This window comes from Rana temporaria, chromosome 2 (genome assembly GCF_905171775.1).
Source record: "Rana temporaria chromosome 2, aRanTem1.1, whole genome shotgun sequence".
NCBI lineage: Eukaryota > Metazoa > Chordata > Amphibia > Anura > Ranidae > Rana > Rana temporaria.
Window position 1 is genome coordinate 425,873,625 of NC_053490.1, and position 22,295 is coordinate 425,895,919.

General features: G+C 41.9%; 1 protein-coding gene across 1 annotated transcript in view; it reads left to right on the forward strand.

Annotated features, from left to right (window-relative positions):
- PHEX (phosphate regulating endopeptidase homolog X-linked) overlaps positions 1-22,295 on the forward strand; it is a 262,838-nt gene that overhangs the window by 146,065 nt on the left and 94,478 nt on the right. Inside the window, exon 12 of the mRNA XM_040338252.1 lies at positions 11,301-11,402. Coding sequence (XP_040194186.1) covers positions 11,301-11,402 — 102 coding nt within the window. The remainder of the gene's footprint in view (positions 1-11,300; positions 11,403-22,295) is intronic.

Here is a 22,295-nt window from a genome sequence, read left to right on the forward strand (position 1 = left end):
GTTTCATAAACTCAGGTTATTGATGTACGTGTGACCGAGATCTATATGGTACTGTAGTATTGACACCTAAAGAGTTCTAATTGTAAGCAATTCAGACAGAAATTCAGTTTATGCCAATGATCTTTTGAAGCTCTTAAGAATAGAATTAAAGAACATTTGTGTAAATAATGTGTTAAAAAACCTTACAAACATTTACATATACATAATTAATATTACAATTAGCTACTTCTGTATAGAAAAAGGGATATTTGACATTTATATAGCTTTGTTTTTCAGCCTATTGTCCTGTTAGCTTACACTCTGGGTCATAGAAGGCAGTAACAATGGCAACATTATATTAAAGTATACCTAAACCCAGAAACAAAAATTATTACATTATAGCTTACCAGTAAACAAAAAGAGAAAAACTCTGCGCTAAACCCACTAACACGTGAAGAAAAAATGAACAATCCTCTTAACATAAGAAATCAGTGAAAAATTTAAAAATATGTGATTGAATGATGAGGGATGCTGCTGCTTATAAAAGCTTAAATACTTAAAACTCAAATAAACATATATACAAAAATAAGCGCGCAACCCAGATAATTATAGTGCAAAAGTGAAAACAAATTAGTGCATATACATAAAAAAAATGTATAAATGAACATTAAAGGTGAAAAGCATGTGTGACAATGCACACAAAAAATGTGTATCAATACACACCAAAAATAAAATATATAAAACACATGTGAATAAATTGACCAAAGTGTTAAAACTTTTATGGCCTACCAGTCCTTAGATGAAGAGGCTACATTCGTTTTCACTTTTCATGCTATAAAACATTTCAACATTTAGTAGAAAATTCCTGTTGATCATGCTAGAACTCAGCCTGTGTTAACCATGGCTCCCTCCAGAGATACAGTGGAGAAATTAGTATAGACATGTAGGTGCAGGAAGTGTATTAACAGAATTACAAGGTGAAAATAATGAAAACAAACAACCTTTAAAGAAAAGTAATGTAGCCATTTAATCTTAAACTACAATATATACAATTTTTGTATTTGGGGTTAGGTACACTTTAAGGGATTATTGGACAGAAACTTTATTGGATGTAGTAAAATATTGCACTTTGCAATACCATGTTCGTCATAAAAAATAACCAGTTATGATTTATTCCTAAAAGTTCTACATAATAATCCACTAACGCTATTAAAAGTGTTTGACATAGTTAATGGCTTCTACTTTATGTTTAGTATCCTAGAAATAGGGTTTCTTGTTTTGTTGCCTGAGAGTGGTTTGGAAGGACAGTGCAATTGAGGACAAACTGCTAAAAAACTGCCAGATTGCTCTAATTTAAAGCCAAAAATTACTGAACTTCTGAAGCCAACTGCTAACATTAGTAAAACGTACATTTATTTGAGTTAGTACTAAAAAAAGAGTAACTTGTACACAAAAAAAGAGCACAAACACATCTAGTTGGTACATTTTAGGTGAAAGGATACTTAATATATAAAGCTGTGTAGCATTGGACAAGAGTTAAACGTAATATTTTGGGTATCTAGTGCTTTTTATAATTAGATGAAGGATCCATATACAATTTAGTTCCAGTTTTCACACCTTTTTGCTCTATAATCCAAATGATGTTCTTCTCTAAACTTTTAATTCTGGCTTCAATTCAGGAACCTTACGAACCTTACGAGATTGCACAAGCAGTCAGTTTTTATTAGGTGATGAAAGCCACACTGCTTGTATTAATGCCAATTGCATGTGAATGTCAGTTCTTTGCAAGCTGTATATTTAAAGCAGGAGGCTTAAAAATCAGCCCTAACTGATTGTTTTTTCCCCCACATAAAATATAAAGGTAAAATAACTGTTCACTACTTCAAGTGTGCTCATATGATTTTTTTTTCATACAGTTTAAGGTAGATGAGAAACAGTTTCAATACATAAGGGGTAAGTATGGTGATGAGGACAATTACTTCTTCCCCACATCCCTGGCATAGTAGTTGTGGGGGCCTCCAGGTGGGGAGCTCAGAATATCAGAACATTTAACAATAAGAGGTAACCCAGATACCCCCTTAAATGAATGAGAAAGGGTTACACATGCCTGGTAATGTTACTTTCCTTATGCCCTATTATTTACTCATTCACTTATAGGGGAGCATTATCTGGGTGTCCATATATTGTTAAATTGGGATGTTCAGACTCTGAAAAGTCCTCAGCCGGCATACCCCCACAACCACTGGGCTACAGTTATAGGATAGAGGCCTTGTCCTCATCGGTATTGAGACAAAGTGCTTTGCCAGGAGCAACCCCCCTGGCAAGATACCTTGTTGAAGGCATGTAGCCTGGCATGGATAAGGAGGGGGAAGGCCCACACTCATTCCTCCCCTTTCCTGGCCTGCCAGGCTGCATGCTGGGATAAGGGTCTGGTATGGATTTTTGTTGGGTCCTCGCACTTATTTGTTAATTTTTGCATGGAGTTGCCCCTATAAAATCTATACCAGACCCAAAAGACTTTAACATTCATATTAGACCAAAATTACTTGGTATAAATTGGGGGCACCCATACACCATTTTTTTTCAAAAACACCCCTGGCTCTTTGTATTACATGTTGTATTGTAGTGTAATTGGACCAAATCCTAAGTTCATCCCAGTCTTTGAAGATTGTTGGTTGTTAGCCATGGATAAAAAAAATGGTGTGATTTTGACATTGAAGACCAAGAATATCTGCTTTAAGCTAACTTTACACATTACAGTGTAAAGTCTTTGCACCATCTCATTTAGCTTTATAAAAACTAGGGTTGTCCCGATACCGAGTATTTGCGCTAGTACTTGTACTCGCGCAAATACTCCCGATGCCTGGTAGAATACTTTTTTTTTTCGAGTGCGGGTGGAGAGGGGGTGGAGTGCGGGTGGAGAGGGGGTGGAGAGGGGGCGGAGAGCGGAGCAGAGCAGTCCTCGTATGGGGGAGAGGAGAGCTGCTGCCACCGCCGCCTTAGACAAAGCCAAGTCAATCCCCCTCCCCTCCCCCCGCCACTGCTGACATCTAGTTACTATGCGCTGGGGGAACACAACAGCTGTCATTTGCATTTGAATAGCTGGGTGTTCCCCCGCCGCAACGTCATGTATAGCCCCTCCCCCTTGCCCGGGCACTTTGATACGACGGGTGACCTGTCTATCAAAGTTTCTGGGCAAGGGGGAGGGGCTATACATGACGGCGTGGCGGGGGAACACCCAGCTATTCAAATGCAAATGACAGCTGTTGTGTTCCCCTAGCGCATAGTAACTAGATGTCGGCAGCGGCGGGGGGAGGGGGGGGTTGACTTGACTTTGTCTTAGGGGACACAAGGCTGCATTAGGGACATGGCTGAATTTAGGGACATGGTTGAATTAAGGGACATGGCTGAATTTAGGGACATGGCTGAATTTAGGGACATGGCTGAATTTAGGGACATGGCTGAATTAAGGGACATGGTTGAATTAAGGGACATGGCTGAATTAAGGGACATGGCTGAATTAAGGGACATGGATGAATTAAGGGACATGGCTGCATTTGGGGACACAAGGTTGCATTTGGGGACACGTGGCTGCATTTAAAAAAAAGTGTCGGTATTCGATATCGGCGAGTACATGAAAAAAAGTATCGGTACTTGTACTCGGTCCTAAAAAAGTTGTATCGGGACAACCCTAATAAAAACCTGAGGACCTACTGTATCTTAAATTTCCAATTAATTTGTATCCAATCAGACTAGCCCTTGCACTATGTAGATTTTGTAATTAAAAAAACATATCATCACAGAGTGTGAATATGAGAGCAAGGTAAACAATGCCACATCCCGATAGATTAGATTATATAGAAATAAGTTGGCAGATGATGGACTTTAACCACTTAAGGACCGCCTTCTGCACATATACGTCGGCAGAATGGCACGGCTGGGCACAGGCACGTCGCCTTTAAGAGCCCAGCCGTGGGTCGCGGAAATGCGACCCAGTCCGAAGCTCCGTGACCACGGGACCCGCGGACCCGATCGCCACCGGTGCCCTGTGATCAGTCACAGGAGCTGAAGAACGGGGAGAGGTGTGTGCAAACACACCTTCCCCGTTCTTCACAGTGGCACTGTCATTGATCGTCTGTTCCCTGATATAGGGAAAGACGATCAATGATGTCACACGTCCAGACCCTCCCCCCTACAGTTATAAACACATATAAGGTCACACTTAACCCCTAAATGTTTTTTTATATTTTTTTGGGGGATATTTATTATAGCAAAAAGTAAAAAATATTGAATTTTTTTCAAAATTGTCGCTCTATTTTTGTTTATAGCGCAAAAAATAAAAAACACAGAGGTGATCAAATACCACCAAAAGAAAGCTCTATTTGTGGGAAAAAAAGGACGCCAATTTTGTTTGGGAGCTATGTTGCACGACCGCGCAATTGTCAGTTAAAGCGGCACAGTGCCGAATTCGCAAAAAGGGGCAAGGTACTCAACCTGCATATTGGTCCGGGTCTTAAGTGGTTAAAGGCATAACACAAAATGTAAAAAAATGTTTTATTTATTTAAAGAGGAACATACAAAATAAATCAGAGCATATATAACATATCGGCCATTCATAAAAAGACCTAAGAACGCAAAAAATAGTAACACAGCACCTACAACCCAGAAGAGGTACAATATATTGGATAAAAGGACACCAAGGTCACTTCCTACTAGTAGGTATATAGACGTATAATTTATGGTAGGCGATGTATCATGACATGGCCAATATGTTATATATGCTTTGATTTATTTTGTATGTTCCTCTTTAAATACATTTACATATTTTTTTAAATTGTGTATTATGCCTATAAAGTCCATCATCTACCAACTTATTTCTATACTATATAGATTTTGATCGCTCTAAAAATTAGTAAACAGTCAGATCGTAATGCGTAGTGATATTTAGTTGAATAACTATTTGGAAATTAGCAAGTAAGCTTTGGTATTCTTTATCCATGATGCTTATACATTATCATCCACATACACATAATCCATCTTCCATGAATGAACTCCTAGTATTCTAAAGAACTTTAAGGTCTGTTACAGCCATGTCGCTTGGAACAGAAGCACATACCCATCATAATGGTTACTAAATTTAAGTGTCCTGGCTTGGACAGATATGTATATTTTAGAGACTAACCTTGCTTGGTCTTTAAAGGGTATCTGATAGAACAGTTACATAGGAGCAGCCATTGGTGACTTTTGGAGGTTTATGATCAGTGATTGTCATTCTTATCTTTGTATCACTATTTAATGAGTCGCAGACTGGAAACATGTAGGTACATATCATGCATCCTGACTAGAAATTAGCTTTGGATTCAGGCGGAACATGAGTTTGATTTTGAATCAAAATCAAAGTTGTTTGCAGTTCGAGAAAATGGCAAAATATCATTGCTGTTTGCTTGCTATAGCAACCAATTTCCAATTATAGCTAATTTTATGAATAAACTGCGCTGCTCTAAACTTTCATAGACAAAATAGATAGCATGACCATCACAGACATGCTATAGCAATACAAAAAAAACTTTTTTGAAAAAAAAAACATCTTTGAAAAAAAAATTTACTTTAAACAGATGCCAAATAACATTAAGGTTAAGTTCTCATATAAACCATGAATAAATCCAAGTATAATGTCCCAGATCAAGAATGCTCATGCAGGTGTAAACAAAACAGGTGCTCCATTTCTCAGTGCCTCTAGTGTTCCCATACAGACAGACACTAACCACAAGCTGTTGGCCTACTATTGCTAGTTAGGTCAGTAGCGCATGTGTTTGGGGATATACCCCTAAGGGCTCTTTCACACGTCCGTTCCGTTCGTCCGTTTTTTGGACATCCGTTAACGGACCGCAATGCTTCCCTATGGGTTAACGTCCGTTAGCGGATGAGCATCCGCTAACGTCCGTTAGCATCTGTCTGCGTTAAGTTCCGTTTTTTTTGACGGAAGAAAACCCTATTGTTCTTCCGTCAAAAAAACGGAACGGACGAAAAACGGATGATCCGATAACGTCGTGTGCGGCGTTTGGTATGAATCCTGAGGGGGAGGTCCCCGCCGGATTTTAAATAAAAATCCGGCATGGGTTCCCCCCTCAGGAGCATACCGGGCCCTTAGGTCTGGTATGGGTTGTAAGGAGACCCCCCCTACGCCGAAAAAACGGCGTAGGGGGTCCCCCTACAATCCATACCAGACCTGTATCCAAAGCACGCTACCCGGCTGGCCAGGAAAGGAGTGGGGACGAGCGAGCGCCCCCCCCCTCCTGAGCCGTACCGGGCTGCATGCCCTCAACATGGGGGGGGTTGGGTGCTCTGGGGCAGGGGGGCGCACTGCGGCCCCCCCCACCCCAGAGCACCCTGTCCCCATGTTGATGAGGACAGGGCCCCTTCCCGACAACCCTGGCCGTTGGTTGTCGGGGTATGCGGGCGGGAGGATTATCGGAATCTGGGAGCCCCCTTTAATAAGTGAATAGATATGGGGTACATCGTACCCCTACCCATTCACCTGGAGGCAAAAAGTTAAAGTTAATAAACACGACACAAGGGTTTTTAAAATAATTTATTAGTCTGCTCCGGAGGCCCCCCCCTGTCTTCTTTATTAGCTCTTTCACCAGGGGGGGCTTCTTCTTTGACGTCTTCGGGTGGGGGCCGCTTTTCTTCGCCGCCGTCTGGTTCTCTTCCACCGCCGGGGGTGGTCGCTTTTATAAAAGCGCCCCCCCCCCCCCCGCGGGTTACCTCCGACGTCTTCGGCGGGGGGTGGTGTGCTTCTTCTTCCGCTATCCGGGGGTCTTTTTCTATGTTCGCTGCTCTCCGCTGTTGACTACAATAACCAGTACTGGGTATTTATGACTTGCACAGGGAGGAAAAGATTGCTGTGGCTGTGCATGTGTAGGAAACCAGTGTTTGCACCAACAGAAGAAAATGAGATCACTGGAAATTATGGGCCAGATTCACAAAAGAGATACGACGGCGTATCTCCTGATACGCCGTCGTATCTCTGAGATACGATTTTTGTATCTATGCGCCTGATTCATAGAATCAGTTACGCATAGATAGCCCTAAGATCCGACAGGTGTAACTGTGTTACACCGTCGGATCTTAGGCTGCAATTCTAGGCCGGCCGCTAGGTGGCGATTCCATTGCGGTCCGCGTACAATATGTAAATGACTAGATACGCCGATTCACGAATGTCCGCTTTGCCCGTCGATCTAAATTTACGTCGTTTCCGTAGAGATGCGTCGCGTAAAACTAAGCATGCCCTCTAGGTGGTGTAACCAATGTTAAGTATGGCCGTCGTTCCCGCGTCCAAATTTTAAATTTCACGTCGTTTGCGTAAGTCGTCCGTGAATGGCGCTGGACGCCATTTACGTTAACGTCGAAACCAATGACGTCCTTGCGTCATTTAGCGCAATGCACGTCGGGTAATTTTATGGACGGAGCATGCGCAGTACGTTCGGCGCGGGAACGCGGATAATTTAAATGGTGCCGCCCCATTTGAATTAGGCGGGCTTGCGCCGAGCGGATTTACGCTACGCCGCCGCAAGTTTACAGGTAAGTGCTTTGTGAATCAGGCACTTGCGCTGCAAACTTGCGGCGGTGTAACCTAAATGGGATACGTTACGCCGCCGCAGCGTAATGTATTTGTATGTGACTCTGGCCCTATGTCAGCATGTAGCCCACACCTCGACCGGTTTCATCTTGGTCTCCCCCTCTTAAACTGCTGCCTACCTCAAGCCACTATTTATGGCTTTTTTTGTGAAATAATAAACTCTAATTTTGATTTAAACATGCCTGTTTTCTTATTATTAAAAACGGCCTACTAAAGATGCTTACATAGAAGGCATCAACTGTACGTTTTTTTGTGGCTTTTTTTGTGATATACAGTAATATACTCTCATTTTGATTTCTTGATTACAATCTGCCTGTTCTCTTCTTCTTAAACTGCAGCCTACTGAAGTTACTTACATGGTGTACATTTACTGTACACATTTTCTGTAATTTTTCTACAAAAAATAACACTCTCCGATTTTGTTTTTCTTGACTAAAACCTGCATGGTACTTTTATATTTGATTTCTTGATTAAAACCTACCTGTTTTCTCTTTTTGAAATAGCAGCTTTATAAAACTGCTTAAACACTGAGCAGTGAGCATGTACAATGAATTTAATTTATTAACGGTGAATAGGCTGTTTACCTGCCAAAGGGACTTTGCAAGTAAATCTTATTTTAGTTTATTGACTGAGATAAAGCACTGATGACTTCCATCATTCACTCATTTGCAAGCAAAATTATAGTACCGTATTTTTCGCTCCATAAGATGCACCTGGCCATAAGACACACCTAGGTTTTAGAGGAGGAAAACAAAAAAAATTCTGTACCAAATGGTCTCAATGTAGATATGGGAAAAAAATGACAGTCTTGCAGATTGCGTAATGGTTAACAGCCTCTAAAAGTTCCATGTAAAAAAAGTAGTGTATTAAATACCGTATTTATCGGCGTATAACACGCACCCCAAGTTTAGGAGGGAAATTAAGGGAAAAAAACTTTTAGGAGGGAAGTATAAGGAAAAAAAATTACATTTAAATGCCCATCAATGCAGCCTTATCAGTGTCCATCTGCAGCCTTGTCCATCATTGCAGAATGATCAGTGTCCATCTGCAGCCTTGTCCATCATTGCAGAATAATCAGTGCCCATCTGCAACCTTGCCCAGTGTCATTTACAGCCCTGCCAAGTGTCATTTGCAGCCTTGCCCAGTGTCCTTTGCAGCCTTGCCCAGTGTCATTTTCAGCCTTGCCCAGTGCCATTTGCAGCCTTGCCCAGTGTCAATTGCAGCCTTGCCCAGTGTCAATTGCAGCCTTGCCCAGTGTCATTGTAGCCTTTCCCAGTGTCATTGCAGCCTTGCCCAGTGTAATTTGCAACCTTGCCCAGTGTCATTGCAGCCTTGCCCAGTGTCATTGCAGCATGATTGTTTAAAATTACCGCCGCTGTGATAGACAGATTATCCTGTATACTCGGCTCCTCTTGCAGTCCCGCCCAGTCCCACCCCTTGGCCAGGCTCTTATGATGGACCTAACACAGGTCTAATATTGGGACTGGGCGGAACTGCGAGTGGAGCTGAGCCTAGCCGAGTACACAGTACACTCGGCTATGTGTATATCGGCGGCGCTCGCTCCTCTTCCCCTCGCAGACATCGATTTTACCCTGATTTTAAGGGGAAAAAAGTGTGTGTCATACGCTGATAAATACGGTTATTAATGTGGTGAACTTACATAGGATCTGCCAACCCAGTGAAAAAACAAACACAAGGAGCGCTGATCCAGTATTTTATCAAATAAACCAGAAAATTTAAGTTAAATGTAACAAGTTTTAATGACAAATGTATCCTTTCCTAAACATTATCCAGACGATCAAATGGAGAGACGCCTGGTGATCCCAGAAACTCACGACTAGCATATCGGCCTCTACAGTCCTGGGGGGGTAGATGGCTGGCTGTCACCGACCCTGATTCTGTGTAGAGACAGTGAGATGTTCACAGAGGGTGTGGAGGAAGTTCCCACTCTCAAACTGTCAGATGTCAAATAAGGGGGGAGTTTTTGGAGGATTGGAGGATCCAGATACTCCAGGGTCAGCCCAGGAAAGGCACACTCATTTCCCGATGGTCAGAAAGGGGATACAGCGGGTGCTACTCACGTATGCGTTTGCTTCTGCATGCGAGCTCGTCGGGACGAGGCGCTTATTTATTTTTATTTATTTTATTAATTTTTACACTGAAAAAAAATAAAAATAAATGGATCACTTTTATTCCTATTACATGTAAACATCCCTTGTAATAGAAAAAAGGATGACAGGTCCTCTTAAATATGAGATCTGGGGTCAAAAAGACCTCAGATCTCATATTTAGACTTAAATGCAAAAAAAAAAAAAAAGTTTTGATGTCACTTCCGCCCTGCTATGCTATGGGGACGGGTGGGGGCCATCTTACCCTCACTCGTATTACAGCCGAGCAGGGGACAGGACCCGATCGCCTCCGCTGCTACCGACGGCTCCGGTAAGCAGCAGAGGGTGCGGGAGAGCGTCGGGAGGGGCCCTCTCCCGCCGCCGATAACGGTGATCTTGCGGCGAATCTGCTGCGGATACCACCGTTATCGTTTACAGGAGCGCTCAAGGAAAAGATGGATATCTCGGTTGTGGCAGCAGCTGCTGCCGTTAACGAGATATCCATCTTTAAAAACAGGATGTATATAGTCGTGAGCGGGTCCTTAAGTGGTTAACAAGGCAGTAATGATGTATACAGTGACTATAGTAGCCAATCATATTTTATTTATCACAATAAAATATGCTTTATGTTAATACTGTTAAAGTTGTTGTTAATATTTATTTTTGTAACTTAATTCTGCATAAAACATTTAACAGTGTTGTTTCATTAGATAATTTATGAGGGTATGTTTAGGGGTGTAGTTAGGGGCCGGTGCTGGGTGGGGCAACTGGTGGTGAGTAACTCTCAGGCCCCGTACACACGACCGAGTTTCTCGGCAGAATTCAGCCAGAAACTCGATCGGAGAAGAATTCTGCCGAGAAACTCGGTCATGTGTACACTTTTCACTGAGGAAGCCGACGAGGAACTCGTCGGGCCAAATAGAGAACGTGTTCTCTATTTCCTCGTTGTTCAATGAGGAAAGTTGGCCCGCCGAGATCCTCGGCGGCTTCAACACAGAACTTGACGAGGAACTCGATGTGTTTGGCACGTCGAGTTCCTCGGACATGTGTACGGGGCCTTAGACCTGGCTAGTAGCTCAGGACTAACAACAACAAGGAATATTTCCCATGTCACCTTCAAAGTTGCATTTGAACGTGTACCCTCCCCCTGCTGTTTTTTAAATTGGTGCCTGCCCTCCGTGCCAGTGCCCAGCTCCCAATGCCTCCCATAGACTTCAATAGGGTTTGGATTTAGGTTTTCAGAATTCACCTTTTCGATGGGTTTGACAAACACCTTGCGAACCAAATCCAGACACATTTGTTTATCCCTAATTATGACAGTTGATATGCACAAGCATGGTTTAATTTTGTGACTCACTAAGTTGTGATGTAAGGATACAATTCCAGAGCATGAACAGTAAAAAACAGTCAGAAGTGTCAGCTTCCATATTTCTGTTCTAATAGGTTCCTTTTAAGAGCATAAATATAAAATGATGTTGTTGGAATTTATATTGATTTGGTAAACATTAATTGTACGATTTGATATGAAAGTGTAGTTATTTGTAACATTTAAGCTGATTATTGTTTTCCAGATGGAGGAAGTTATTGAAGGTATCCGTTGGTCATTCATTGACATGTTGGAGAAAGAGAATGAATGGATGGATGAAGAAACCAAAGAAAAAGCCAGAGAAAAGGTACCACTATTAATGCTTTTTATTATTTTAGTATGTGTTGGAAAATAATAGACTAGGTCCCCCCTTGCATATAAAAAAAATGCCACTTTTTCACAAATAGCTTTAATATTTTCTTGTATATTGCTCTTCGAAAGACTTGCACTTCTTAGTTTCAGTTATCATGGAGCTGTGACCATTGCATGCCGATACCTGACCATCTAGTAATGTTTTCATTTCACATGTACTATAAGTCAAGAATAAAGATAAATCTAAAAGAGAAAGAGCAGGTTCCTTTTACTTATTTAAGAAAGCTAATAGTTCATAATGTTTTAGTTAAAAGTTTAGTGTATAAAGTAAAAAAAACTGTTTTAGATGCTATCAGATTCAACAACTGCAAAAATGGTTGAAAAATGTCTTTAAGAAACAAAACATGTTTGAGGTGTTAACTTGTCCTCCTAATTCCCCAGATCTTAATCCAGTAGAGAATCTGTGGGATATGCTGGAAAAACAAGTCCTAGTTTTGGATTTTGGCAGTTAAGAACAAATGAAAATATAAATGTGCAAAAGTACCTCCATTGACCTTACCTATATCTTATAATTAATCTCAACTTCCAAAATCACCAAATATGTTATTTTCATTATGATTGCAGTATAAGGGGGTTTAGCCACCAACTGGCTTCTCTTATCGCTTGGTGACTCAGTGATACAAGTGCGGGGACGACGCAGCCGAGCAGAGCTGAACAGCGCAGATCGTAGCCGATCGGTGCCGTTTGGAGCTGTTCGGAAAGACTTGGAAATACTACGTTCCCGAGCCTTTCTGAGGTTTGCCTAGGTCAGCCGAACTGTCCTCGGGCCTTTCCGGTTCTTTCCGAGGCTCTTTGGTGGCCCCCTGCCTCTGGCCGCATGCGGTATTGCATGCCATTGAAGTCAATGCGGAAAACAATTTATTTTTGTTTCCATTGGCCCAGATTCAAGAAGCACTTGCGCCCGCGCAACCATAGTTGCGCGGCGCAAGTGCTTACTTGCTCCGGTGTAACGAGTGCTCCTGATTCAGGAACCTCGTTACACCGAATGCAGCCTAGGATGTGACAAACATAAGCCTCCTTATGCCTTCACATCCCAGGCTGCATTCTTGCGTTGGCCGCTAGGGGGCGCGGCCTTTGTGATCGGCGTGTAGTATGCAAATTGCATACTACCACCGATTCACAAAAGTTGCGCGGGCCCTGCGTGCGCAAGGTACGGAGTTTCCGTACGGCGCCTTTAGCATAAGGTTGCTCCTGCTAATAGCAGGCGCAGCCAATGCTAAAGTATAGCTGCGCCTCCCGCTCGCGACGTTCAAATTTCACGTTGTTTACGTAAGTGAACCGTGAATGGCGCTGGACGCCATTCACGTTCACTTACAAGCAAATGACGTCCTTGCGACGTCATTTGCCGCAATGCACGTCGGGAAAGTTTCCCGACGGAGCATGCGCTGTTCGCTCGGCGCGGGAGCGCGCCTAACTTAAATGATTCCCGCCCCCCGCGGGATCATTTACATTAGGCAGCCTTGCGCCCGGCTGCTTAGCATATTGCCCGCGCAATTTACGGAGCAACTGCTCCGTGAATCGCGGGCAAAGCGCAATATTTGCGTGGGCGCAGAGAAAAAAATTTGCTCTTTGCCCACGCAAATATTGCGCGATTCTACTTGAATCTGGGCCTTTGACTTCAATGGGAAACTCACTTTGATATGCGAGTACTTTGGATTACGAGCATACTCCTGGAGTGGATTATGCTCATAATCCGAGGTTGCACTGTATATATATATATATATATATATATATATATATATATATAACATCCAGTATAAATTGCATTCACCCTTGTGTGTATTCAAATAAGTACAAAAATACAATTCCATATCATTTATATACAATCAATAAAGTGCTATTTATGGGCCATTGAGGGGTCCAAAACAAGTTACTTCGATCAGGTAGTATACCACTTGCCACTAGCTATTACACACATTTCATAAACCATATAATAACCATATATATAAAAAATATTTTTGTGCCAGTGAAAAAAAAGTCTAATCTTAGTATGTATAAAACATTGGTGTACAAATTGTATTTGCGCTTAGAAACAAAAACAAAACAGCAGCTGTGCGCTATAACCCAGATAACAGGCACAAACAATATGTAAATAAAGAGTACAGTGCTAAAAATATACTTGCAATATATAACACAATTCATATAACAGTTGCAAAGCTAAATAAAGTGCATTCAGTGCAATCAATAGTGTATGAACAATATAGGGAATCAATAGCAATAGGACTGCTCCTGTTGGGCAGGCGCTGCTTTAAATTTAAAGGGGGTCTGAGTGTTAGTTGACTCAGATATGTGTAATTGTGACCAAAATTAGCCTCTGTTCCAGCCATGGCTGTGCTGGGAGTAACCACCAATGTTCACCTGGGGGGTGTCGTTACCACCCCAGGTCAAGGGTGGCAGCAGCAGAGTCAGGGTGTATTGGGTGTCCCCCTTAGCAGTCAATCAGTGGGGGAGATCATCCCGCTGTGCATACTGGGGAGGGGTACGTAAGGGACAGACACCACTGGACCAAGGTCGGCGGTCAGCGGTCTGTCGTCCCACGCACCTTGTGGTATGCCTGGTCGGGAGTGCATGCTCCTGAAATCCTGGCTCTGGGACCACGTTGGTCCGGGGTTGTGATCTATCCAAGTAGACCCAGTAATCAGACTGGGTCTGCGGCTTTCAAGGTGATCCTGTGCTGTCTGTCCTGTGGGAAGAGGCCACTTGATGAAGGAAGCCAGGGGAGGACCTATCCTGGAGAGGACCATGCAAGAGGCTGGTATCTTGGGAGAGACCTGGAAACTTCATCGAAGGATGTACCATACACTGAGAGGCTTGATGGTGATCGCCTGTCAGATCTACAGAAGTAAATCTGGCGAGATCCAGGTGCTGAATCCTGTGTTAGGGGATTCTGGACAGAAAATGTCTAATCATAAAGGAAGGTCTGTGACAAAGACTGTACTTTATTCTGTGCGCCATTCTGGTTGCTAGGCCAGTGAGAGGGACCTATCCGGGTGAGCAATACCCACTCTGGCTAGAGTGACAACGAGAACTGTTTGCTGGAAGCAGGAGTGTTTCCTAATGGAGTTTATGCACCTGAACCTATCTACCTATTTACCCTTCCACCCCTCCACCAATTTCTTCTTTTCTAACCAAGTTCTGCAAATAAATCTAAGAAAAGGAAGTGTAAAGTGTGGACATTGAACTTTTTCAACTCTCTTCTACTACCCTGGATGGCGAGAAAATAGAGGTAACATGCCGCTTATAATATTCAGCAGCTCCTCCGGGGTAGTGCTACACATAAAAAAGAAATATGCAAAAATTTTAATAAAACAAATTAACGTGCAATATGTGCCATCAATTGTGCAAAACCTAAAATTCTGCTAGAGATGTATTTCAAGCATAAATATCAGTGCAATAAATAAAAAGGGTGGAGATCTCTGCAAAAAAAAAAAAACATATGGGACTAAAATCCATTGCAAAACCGTGTTGAAATATTGATCAAACACCGAGTTGTGTGACATCCATCACCAAAGTAAAAAATAGAGGCTGCAGAATTCCTGCAGAATTGCAGTGGTATTCGGCCACTAGCGGTGCGGCTTTAACCCCTGCTATCGTCCGGAAAAGGGTTAATACAGCCGGAAATGCGCCTCTGCAGAGGCACATTGCCGGCGGTATAGCCGCGGTGTCCCATTGTTTTCAATGGGAAGGAGCGGTGGAGGAGCGGTAAACACACCGCTCCTCTCACCACTCCAAATGTGCTGCTGGCAGGACTTTTGGAACGGTCCCGTCAGTGCATCACCTCAGTGTGAAAGCATTCGGGCTTTCACACTGAGACTGCAGGGCAGGAGTTTTTCAGGCGGTATTTAGGAGCTATTTTTAGCACTAAACCGCCTGAAAAACTCCTCAGTATGAAAGGGGTCTAACAGGCATGATGACCAGGTATCCACATCTATTTGGTCATGTAGTGTGAAAACTCCTATGACTAACCTGAATTGTGCACAATGGGAATGCAATTCACTAAGTACACAGCAGCCCACAGGAGTTTTTGTATTTTGATCTAAACAGGGTATTTTTTGGACAATCTACAGTTTTCAAGCAGAAAGAACAGTTTTTATTATATAAAAGTACATGCAGGACACTGGGCAGACCACTAGGGACAAGGGGTGTGTGTATTTTTTACATATAGTACTGTAATCTATAAGATTACAGTATACTGTGTGTATTGTGTTTATTTACTTTTACTTGAATTTGGCGCCGTTCTCCGCCCCGTGCGTCGTAACGTCACAGGGAACGGAGATCGACGGCACACGGGGACACTGTGAATCGAGGCAGGTTAACCATGAACTCCAAAACGTTATAAAAAAAAAACCACCACTTAATGCAATTATGTATTTATTAATTATAATTAAATGTATATAATTACAAACAAATGCAAATGCCTGAATTTGACTTTATATCAACTTCCTTCAATCCCTTGTACAGTATAGATCAGCCTGGGAGAGTGAGGGACATTGCTCTGAGTCAGTCACTTGTGTTCACAATGAACAACAAGGGACAGCAGACAGGAGGAAACAGCAGAATGAGTAGATGGATGAGCTTATCAGCCTGCTAGAGCTTATTTACTGTCCAATCACAGGCTGAAGGCTTATAGGTGACCTAGCTGTAATGCTTAACTGCAGTAGAGAAGTCAGGTTACCAACCTGGCTGTGCTGTCAAATAAAGTAAAAGTCACTTTCGGTTGCAGTGGAACGCACGCTGAGTATGGCGTTCCAGGAAGAGTTTACATGCTTTCTACATGCCTGTTTCATACTGCTGTCTTGTAAGTAAAATTCATATATGCACAATACATTTGTAACATTGCAGTACTTCACTATCAGCTCCCTTTTTTTCATCCTGGTTTTGGCTAACTTCTCAGATATTCTTAGAACCACATTGGGGGAAGATCCCTACTGGACCTGTGTTATCTACCACCCTCCACCAGATGTAAAGCTTTTCTGACCCCCAGACTGAAAAGCTGGGAGTCCATGATCTCTGGTGAGTAGAGACACAGGAGGGGTGTGTGTGTAACGTCCCAGAGTGAAGCTTGGAGCATTATAGCACTTTGATGAAGATTGAAGCACGAAAGCACTTTATTTGGGACAACACTAGCAATAAATGGTTATATTTACACTGTTGGACTTTTTGACATTACGTAGTTTTGCGTACACAGTTGAAATCTCTGTATTTATTTTGTATAACTATTAGGACTAGATGAAGAGAAAATACAATTTGGCAGGTAACAGAGCTTTCATATATGTATTTCAAACATATATTTAGCTGCTTGCCTGGCCATAACAACAAGACCCTTTTTGACAATTCTACTGATTGTGACTAGAGTAGCATTAATGCATACTTTTCCAGATTAATAAAGAATCATGCAAAAAGGAATCCAAGATTGTGTTTATGCAGATGTACTGTAAATGTAATGTTCATATACTGTTATTAATACATTATGGATTCAATTTACTAAAGGCAATGGCACTTTGCAAGTGCAGTTGCTTCCGAGCAGTAGAGTGACTTTTATCAACCAATCATGTGCTAGAAAAAATGCTGTTTTTTTTTTTTTCTTTCTTGCATGTGATTAGGTATTCTTTTTGAGTGAAGCTTTACCTCATTTGCTAAGCTCTGGAGAAACTGCACTTGCAGAGTGCAACCACACTTCTGCACAATCTATTTGTCTTTAGAAAACCATCCTCTATATGTGTGACACGTGATCAGGTAATAGTCTATGATAGCTGACTGGTGACCTGCGTTTTCTCAGACACATAAACTATCTACAGTATAAAACACACTGGATGTGTGGAGCTCCTGATAAATGTTGAACAGAAGGTAAACACTGGGTGAGGACACTAATAGGCTATTTAGTATTCAAAGTATTGTCCAACCTTCATTTGTTTTTCTTCTTTGCAAATATTCCTTTATTAAGCCTTTTTAGATTGTCTTACAGTAATTTAAGTTTTATGAATAGTCTTTTTGCATGCTGTTTGGACAGAGTCTCTATTTCCACGCTGTCTTTTTGTCAAGATAGATTTAAAGCCCTATTTACAGCATAATTGTAATCACAACTATGTATTACCCATGGGACAATTATAGTTTATGTTTTATACTTCTAAAGGTGGCAAAATATTAAGCAACTATATACATGGTGTAACTATTCCCATAGAGTCCCTACCCCAATACAGGGGCACATGCATATACAGTACAGTTTAGAAGAACATATACCCTTTACCAGGGCTAATACTGAAAGCCACTGTGCTGCTGATGCAATAAAAGTTGCACATGTAACATAGCCACACTAACAACCAGTATGCTCTATATCAATAGTTGTTTTTAGAATTCAAAATATTGTCTAGTACATTATAATAAAGCAAAATCTATAGATGTTATTCTAATCCGAGTTCTCTTTAAAGTAACCCTGTCACTATACAAATGTTTCAAAACAAGCCATACCGGTAAAAAAGAAAGTAATCCTCTTTCTGCTGCTTGCACCACCAAATTCCATTCTGAATTCTGAGAAATCTGCTGAAGAGAGATCTGCTCTCCTGGATCCTTCCCAGCTCTCACTGGTTCCATCCTCTGACTTTCACAAATTCTAGGAGACAGCAGTGTTGTGAAGATCAACTGGAGAAAGTCAGAGCTGTGAGGGCACCATTAAATCAACACTTCTGGAAGTGGTGGTTCAGTGCTATACAGGAAGTCAGGGATGGGTCCTGAATGGGGGGGGGTGTATGTGTCTTCTTTGTTTGGGTTATAATCCCTTTAAGGTGGATAACAAGAAGCAGTCTGGGGTACTTGGGGTGAGGGGAAACTGACTTTCAGTCTTCTCAGGATTATTACATCCTCATAAAGGTTCCAGAATTTAGAGGCTCTGAGAGATTTTGTGTGGGAAAGAGCCTCCAACCCTGACTACAGGTTCTTCGTTCCTGAAAGGGTTAACCCACCTGTGAGAGAGGTCTGAAAAGGGAAGGAAGCAGCCAGCAAGTGTCCAATATTATTATTATTATCATTATTATTATTATACAGGATTTATATAGTGCCAGCAGTTTATTTTTTAAAACAGAAATAATGTTTATTGAATTTTAACTAATAAACACAACAAGCACCACCAGTATATAAGTCAGTAATGTGGTTTGTCAATTCCCGCCATCCATTCATAATATGGTACATCCAAAGAATGGTAAATACTCTTAACCCCCTTAGCGGTATCCCCGAGCGTGACTCGGGGTGGTTTTTCAATGCTATTATCGGTATCCCTGAGTCACGCTCGGGGTAGATGTGCAAAGCGTACATCGGCGCGGTTTACCTGCTCACTGAATCCACAGACAAGTTACTCACCTTGTCCCTGGATCCTGCGATGCATCCCCGCTGTGTGAGCGAGCGGGACCTCGCTCGATTCACAGTGTCCCCGTGTGGCGCCGATCTCCGTTCCCTGCGACGTTACGACGCACGGGGGCGGAGAACGGCGCCAAATTCAAAAAAGTAAACAAACACATTACATACAGTATACTGTAATCTTATAGATTACAGTACTGTATGTAAAAAATACACACCCCCTTGTCCCTAGTGGTCTGCCCAGTGCCCTACATGTTCTTTTATATAATAAAAACTGTTCTTTCTGCCTGCAAACTGTAGATTGTCCATAGCAACCAAAAGTGTCCCTTTATGTCAAAAATGGTTTTAGAGCAGCTAGAAAACAGCGATAATAAATTATAATCACTTGCAGAATTGTGCGATAGCGATTTGTGGGGAAATTCGTCATAAAAAAATAAAAGTAATGACAGCGACAATTCTGCAACTGAGCAAATTTCAGTGATTTTGAGTTGATTACATTATTGAATAATTTTTATTATAATTATATTATTATTTGTTATAATTATTTATAATTATTTATTATATTATAATTTTGTTTTTAAAAAAAATTCATACCCGGGATGCCTACTAGACTCTTGTTTGGTCAGATTTAAATGAGTTATTCCTAAGGCCGCGTACACACGGGCAAACATGTACGATGAAACCGGTCCGCCAGACCGTTTTCACCGTACATGTCTGCCCGGGGATTTCTGTACGATGGCTGTACTAACCATCGTACAGAAATCCGCGCGTAAACAATACGCGGGGCGTGTCCGCGGCGTCACCGCGACGATGATGCGGCGACGTGGGCGGCCCTGCCAGTTAAATGCTTCCACGCATGCATCGAAGTCATTCGACGCATGCGAGGGATGGCGGGCGCTCGGACATGTACGGTAGGTCTGTACAGACGACCGCACATGTCCGAGCGGGCAGGATTCCAGCGGACTGTTTTAAAACAAGTCCAGAAATATTTGTCCGCTGGGAAAAGGCCCGGCGGGCAAATGTTTGCGGGAATCCTGCACGCTCGGGCCTACACACGACCGAACATGTCTGCTGAAACTGGTCCGCGGACCAGTTTCAGCAGACATGTTCGGTCGTCTGTACGGCTCATAAGAATTGCAGGCCTACAGTTTAAAACGCCAAATTTCCTTGCAAAATAATTGTACCGCTTTTGGTACGTAATTCCAGACAGAATCATAATATCGCCAGGGAGGTTAAAGCAAAATCACATTAAAGAGCAGAGTTTCGTAATGTACATATGCTAAGGAAAGTTGTAATAACAGAAGAGCAACAACTAAAAGTGAAACTTCCAACAGTGTCATACAGGGGGGAAAAAAATTGCACAATAAAGTCAACCCAGAATTGTATCCATTACTAAATCAACTGATGCATGACCCAGAATTGCTAGCCAATCTCCCCAGAGCTTATCTAATTTTCCCGGGCATCCTCAATGCTGAAAAATGACTTTTTCAAGCCTGAGAGTATCGCCGATGCTAAGGACCCATTCTCTGTGAGTAGGGACCCTATCAGTCTTCCATTGTTGTAGAAAGAGTCTACGGGTCTGAAATAAGGCTCTATTAACAGCTGGTTTGAGAATGGGAGGAGAAGGCAAGGGAGCTTGAGAGCAGAAGGTCTTAAAAAGGAGCGGAGAGGATGGTTTGGGTGCTATTTAGAGACTAGGCTAGTGATGTAGCTTGGGCCAGAGTGAATGGCTTGGTATGTTGTTGTTAGTATTTTGAATTTAATTCACTGGGCAAGCGGAAGCCAGTGTAGGGATTGGCAGAGAGGGGCACTAAGCGGTTAAGTTAGATGAGTATAGCAGCAGCATTCATGATAGACTGAAGCTGGGAGAGCCTATGGAGAGGTAGGCCAATGAGAAGGGAGTTGTAATAGGTGAGAGATAACAAGGGAGTGAATGAGTAGCTTGGTGGTTTCATTTCTTAAAAAGGGGCACATATTAGAGATGTTACAAAGGTGAAGTCTACAAGCTTTTCACAATGATTGGATTTGGGTCTGAAAGGACACCTAATACCCTGGGGGGAGAGATTGATAGTTGCATTATTGATCTTGATGGAAAAGTCATGGAAGGGGCATGGGTAGGGGGGAACAATATCACCTCAGTTTTAGAGAGATTTTGTTTAAGGAAGTGGTGCGACATCCATGCTGATATGTCAGTTAGTAAGTTAGTAATGCAAGAGGGGACTGAAGAAGTGAGGGGAGGAGTAGAAATAGATTTGGGTGTCATCGGCGTAGAGATGGTATTGGCATGGGAGGTTATAAAGGGACCAAGGGGGAGGTGTAGATAGAGAAGAGAAGAGAAGGGGTCCATGAGGTGTTGAGTAGAACAGGAAACAGTTGTGAGAGGGCTGTGTGGGGATTTCCAAGACATGTCACTTCTGCCATTTTGGAACACATGCAAACCGGCATTTCCATCTTGATTGTAATGCTGTAACTGCTCTACCTTTGTGTAAGTGCAATTTTATTTGTTCTTAATACATTTCTTAACATTGTACACTATGAGAAACCCTTCTTCTAATCTTATATGAGCCATTTGCCGATAATCAAAAGGTGCAGGAGTAACATATTGTTGTTTTGGTTCTGGACACCCTCTTGAACATTCAAGTTTCTGGCTAAATGCAAGTAGATGGAAGAAGAGTGTTATAAGCCTATAATTTGCCAAATGGAAAGTACCAAACTAAGTTCTTGACTTGCTGTAATTGAGGTTAAGATGGTGAGTGAGCTGCATATACATACAGTATGGTGGTGGAGAGGAATCACAATCATTCACTTTGGTGTTGAAGCATCACTTCTTCACCTGGATCCATTTTGGATTTTTGTGTTTTTGTTTTGTTTTTTTGGAATATTTGGATATTATTTATATATATTTTGTTATGTTAGATGGTTGTAGAAGTGGCAAAGTCACATAAGTTTGTTGTGAACACTACCGGTAGTGCTGCGTACACACGATTGGTTTTCCCATCTGAAAAAGTCAGATGTGAGCTTTTGGATGGGAATTCCGACCGTGAGTATGCTCCATCTGACTTTTTCTGTCGGAATTTCCACCAGCAAAAGATTGAGAGCAGGTTCTCTATTTTCCCAATGGAAAAAATTCCTAGCAGAAAAAACATTTGTCTGTATGGAATTCCAAGGCGCAAAAAAACATGCATGCTCAGAATCAAGTACGAGACGAAAGCGCTTTGTCTTGTAAAACTAGCGTTCGTAATGGAGATAGCACATTTGTCACGCTGCAAATTATTGGATCTTTTAATGCAGCGCATTGTTTTGTTCTTTATAATGCTAGAATAATGTTCTGACAAACTTATTTATTTATGTCTTGTGATCTCATGAATAATATTTTTGTTTTTTAAAGCCAGATCTCCATAATAATGTTTAGAATTATTTTTTATAGTCAACTTTTTTTATTTTAATCAAGATCTTCAGTTTTTTTGATTATTTTAAA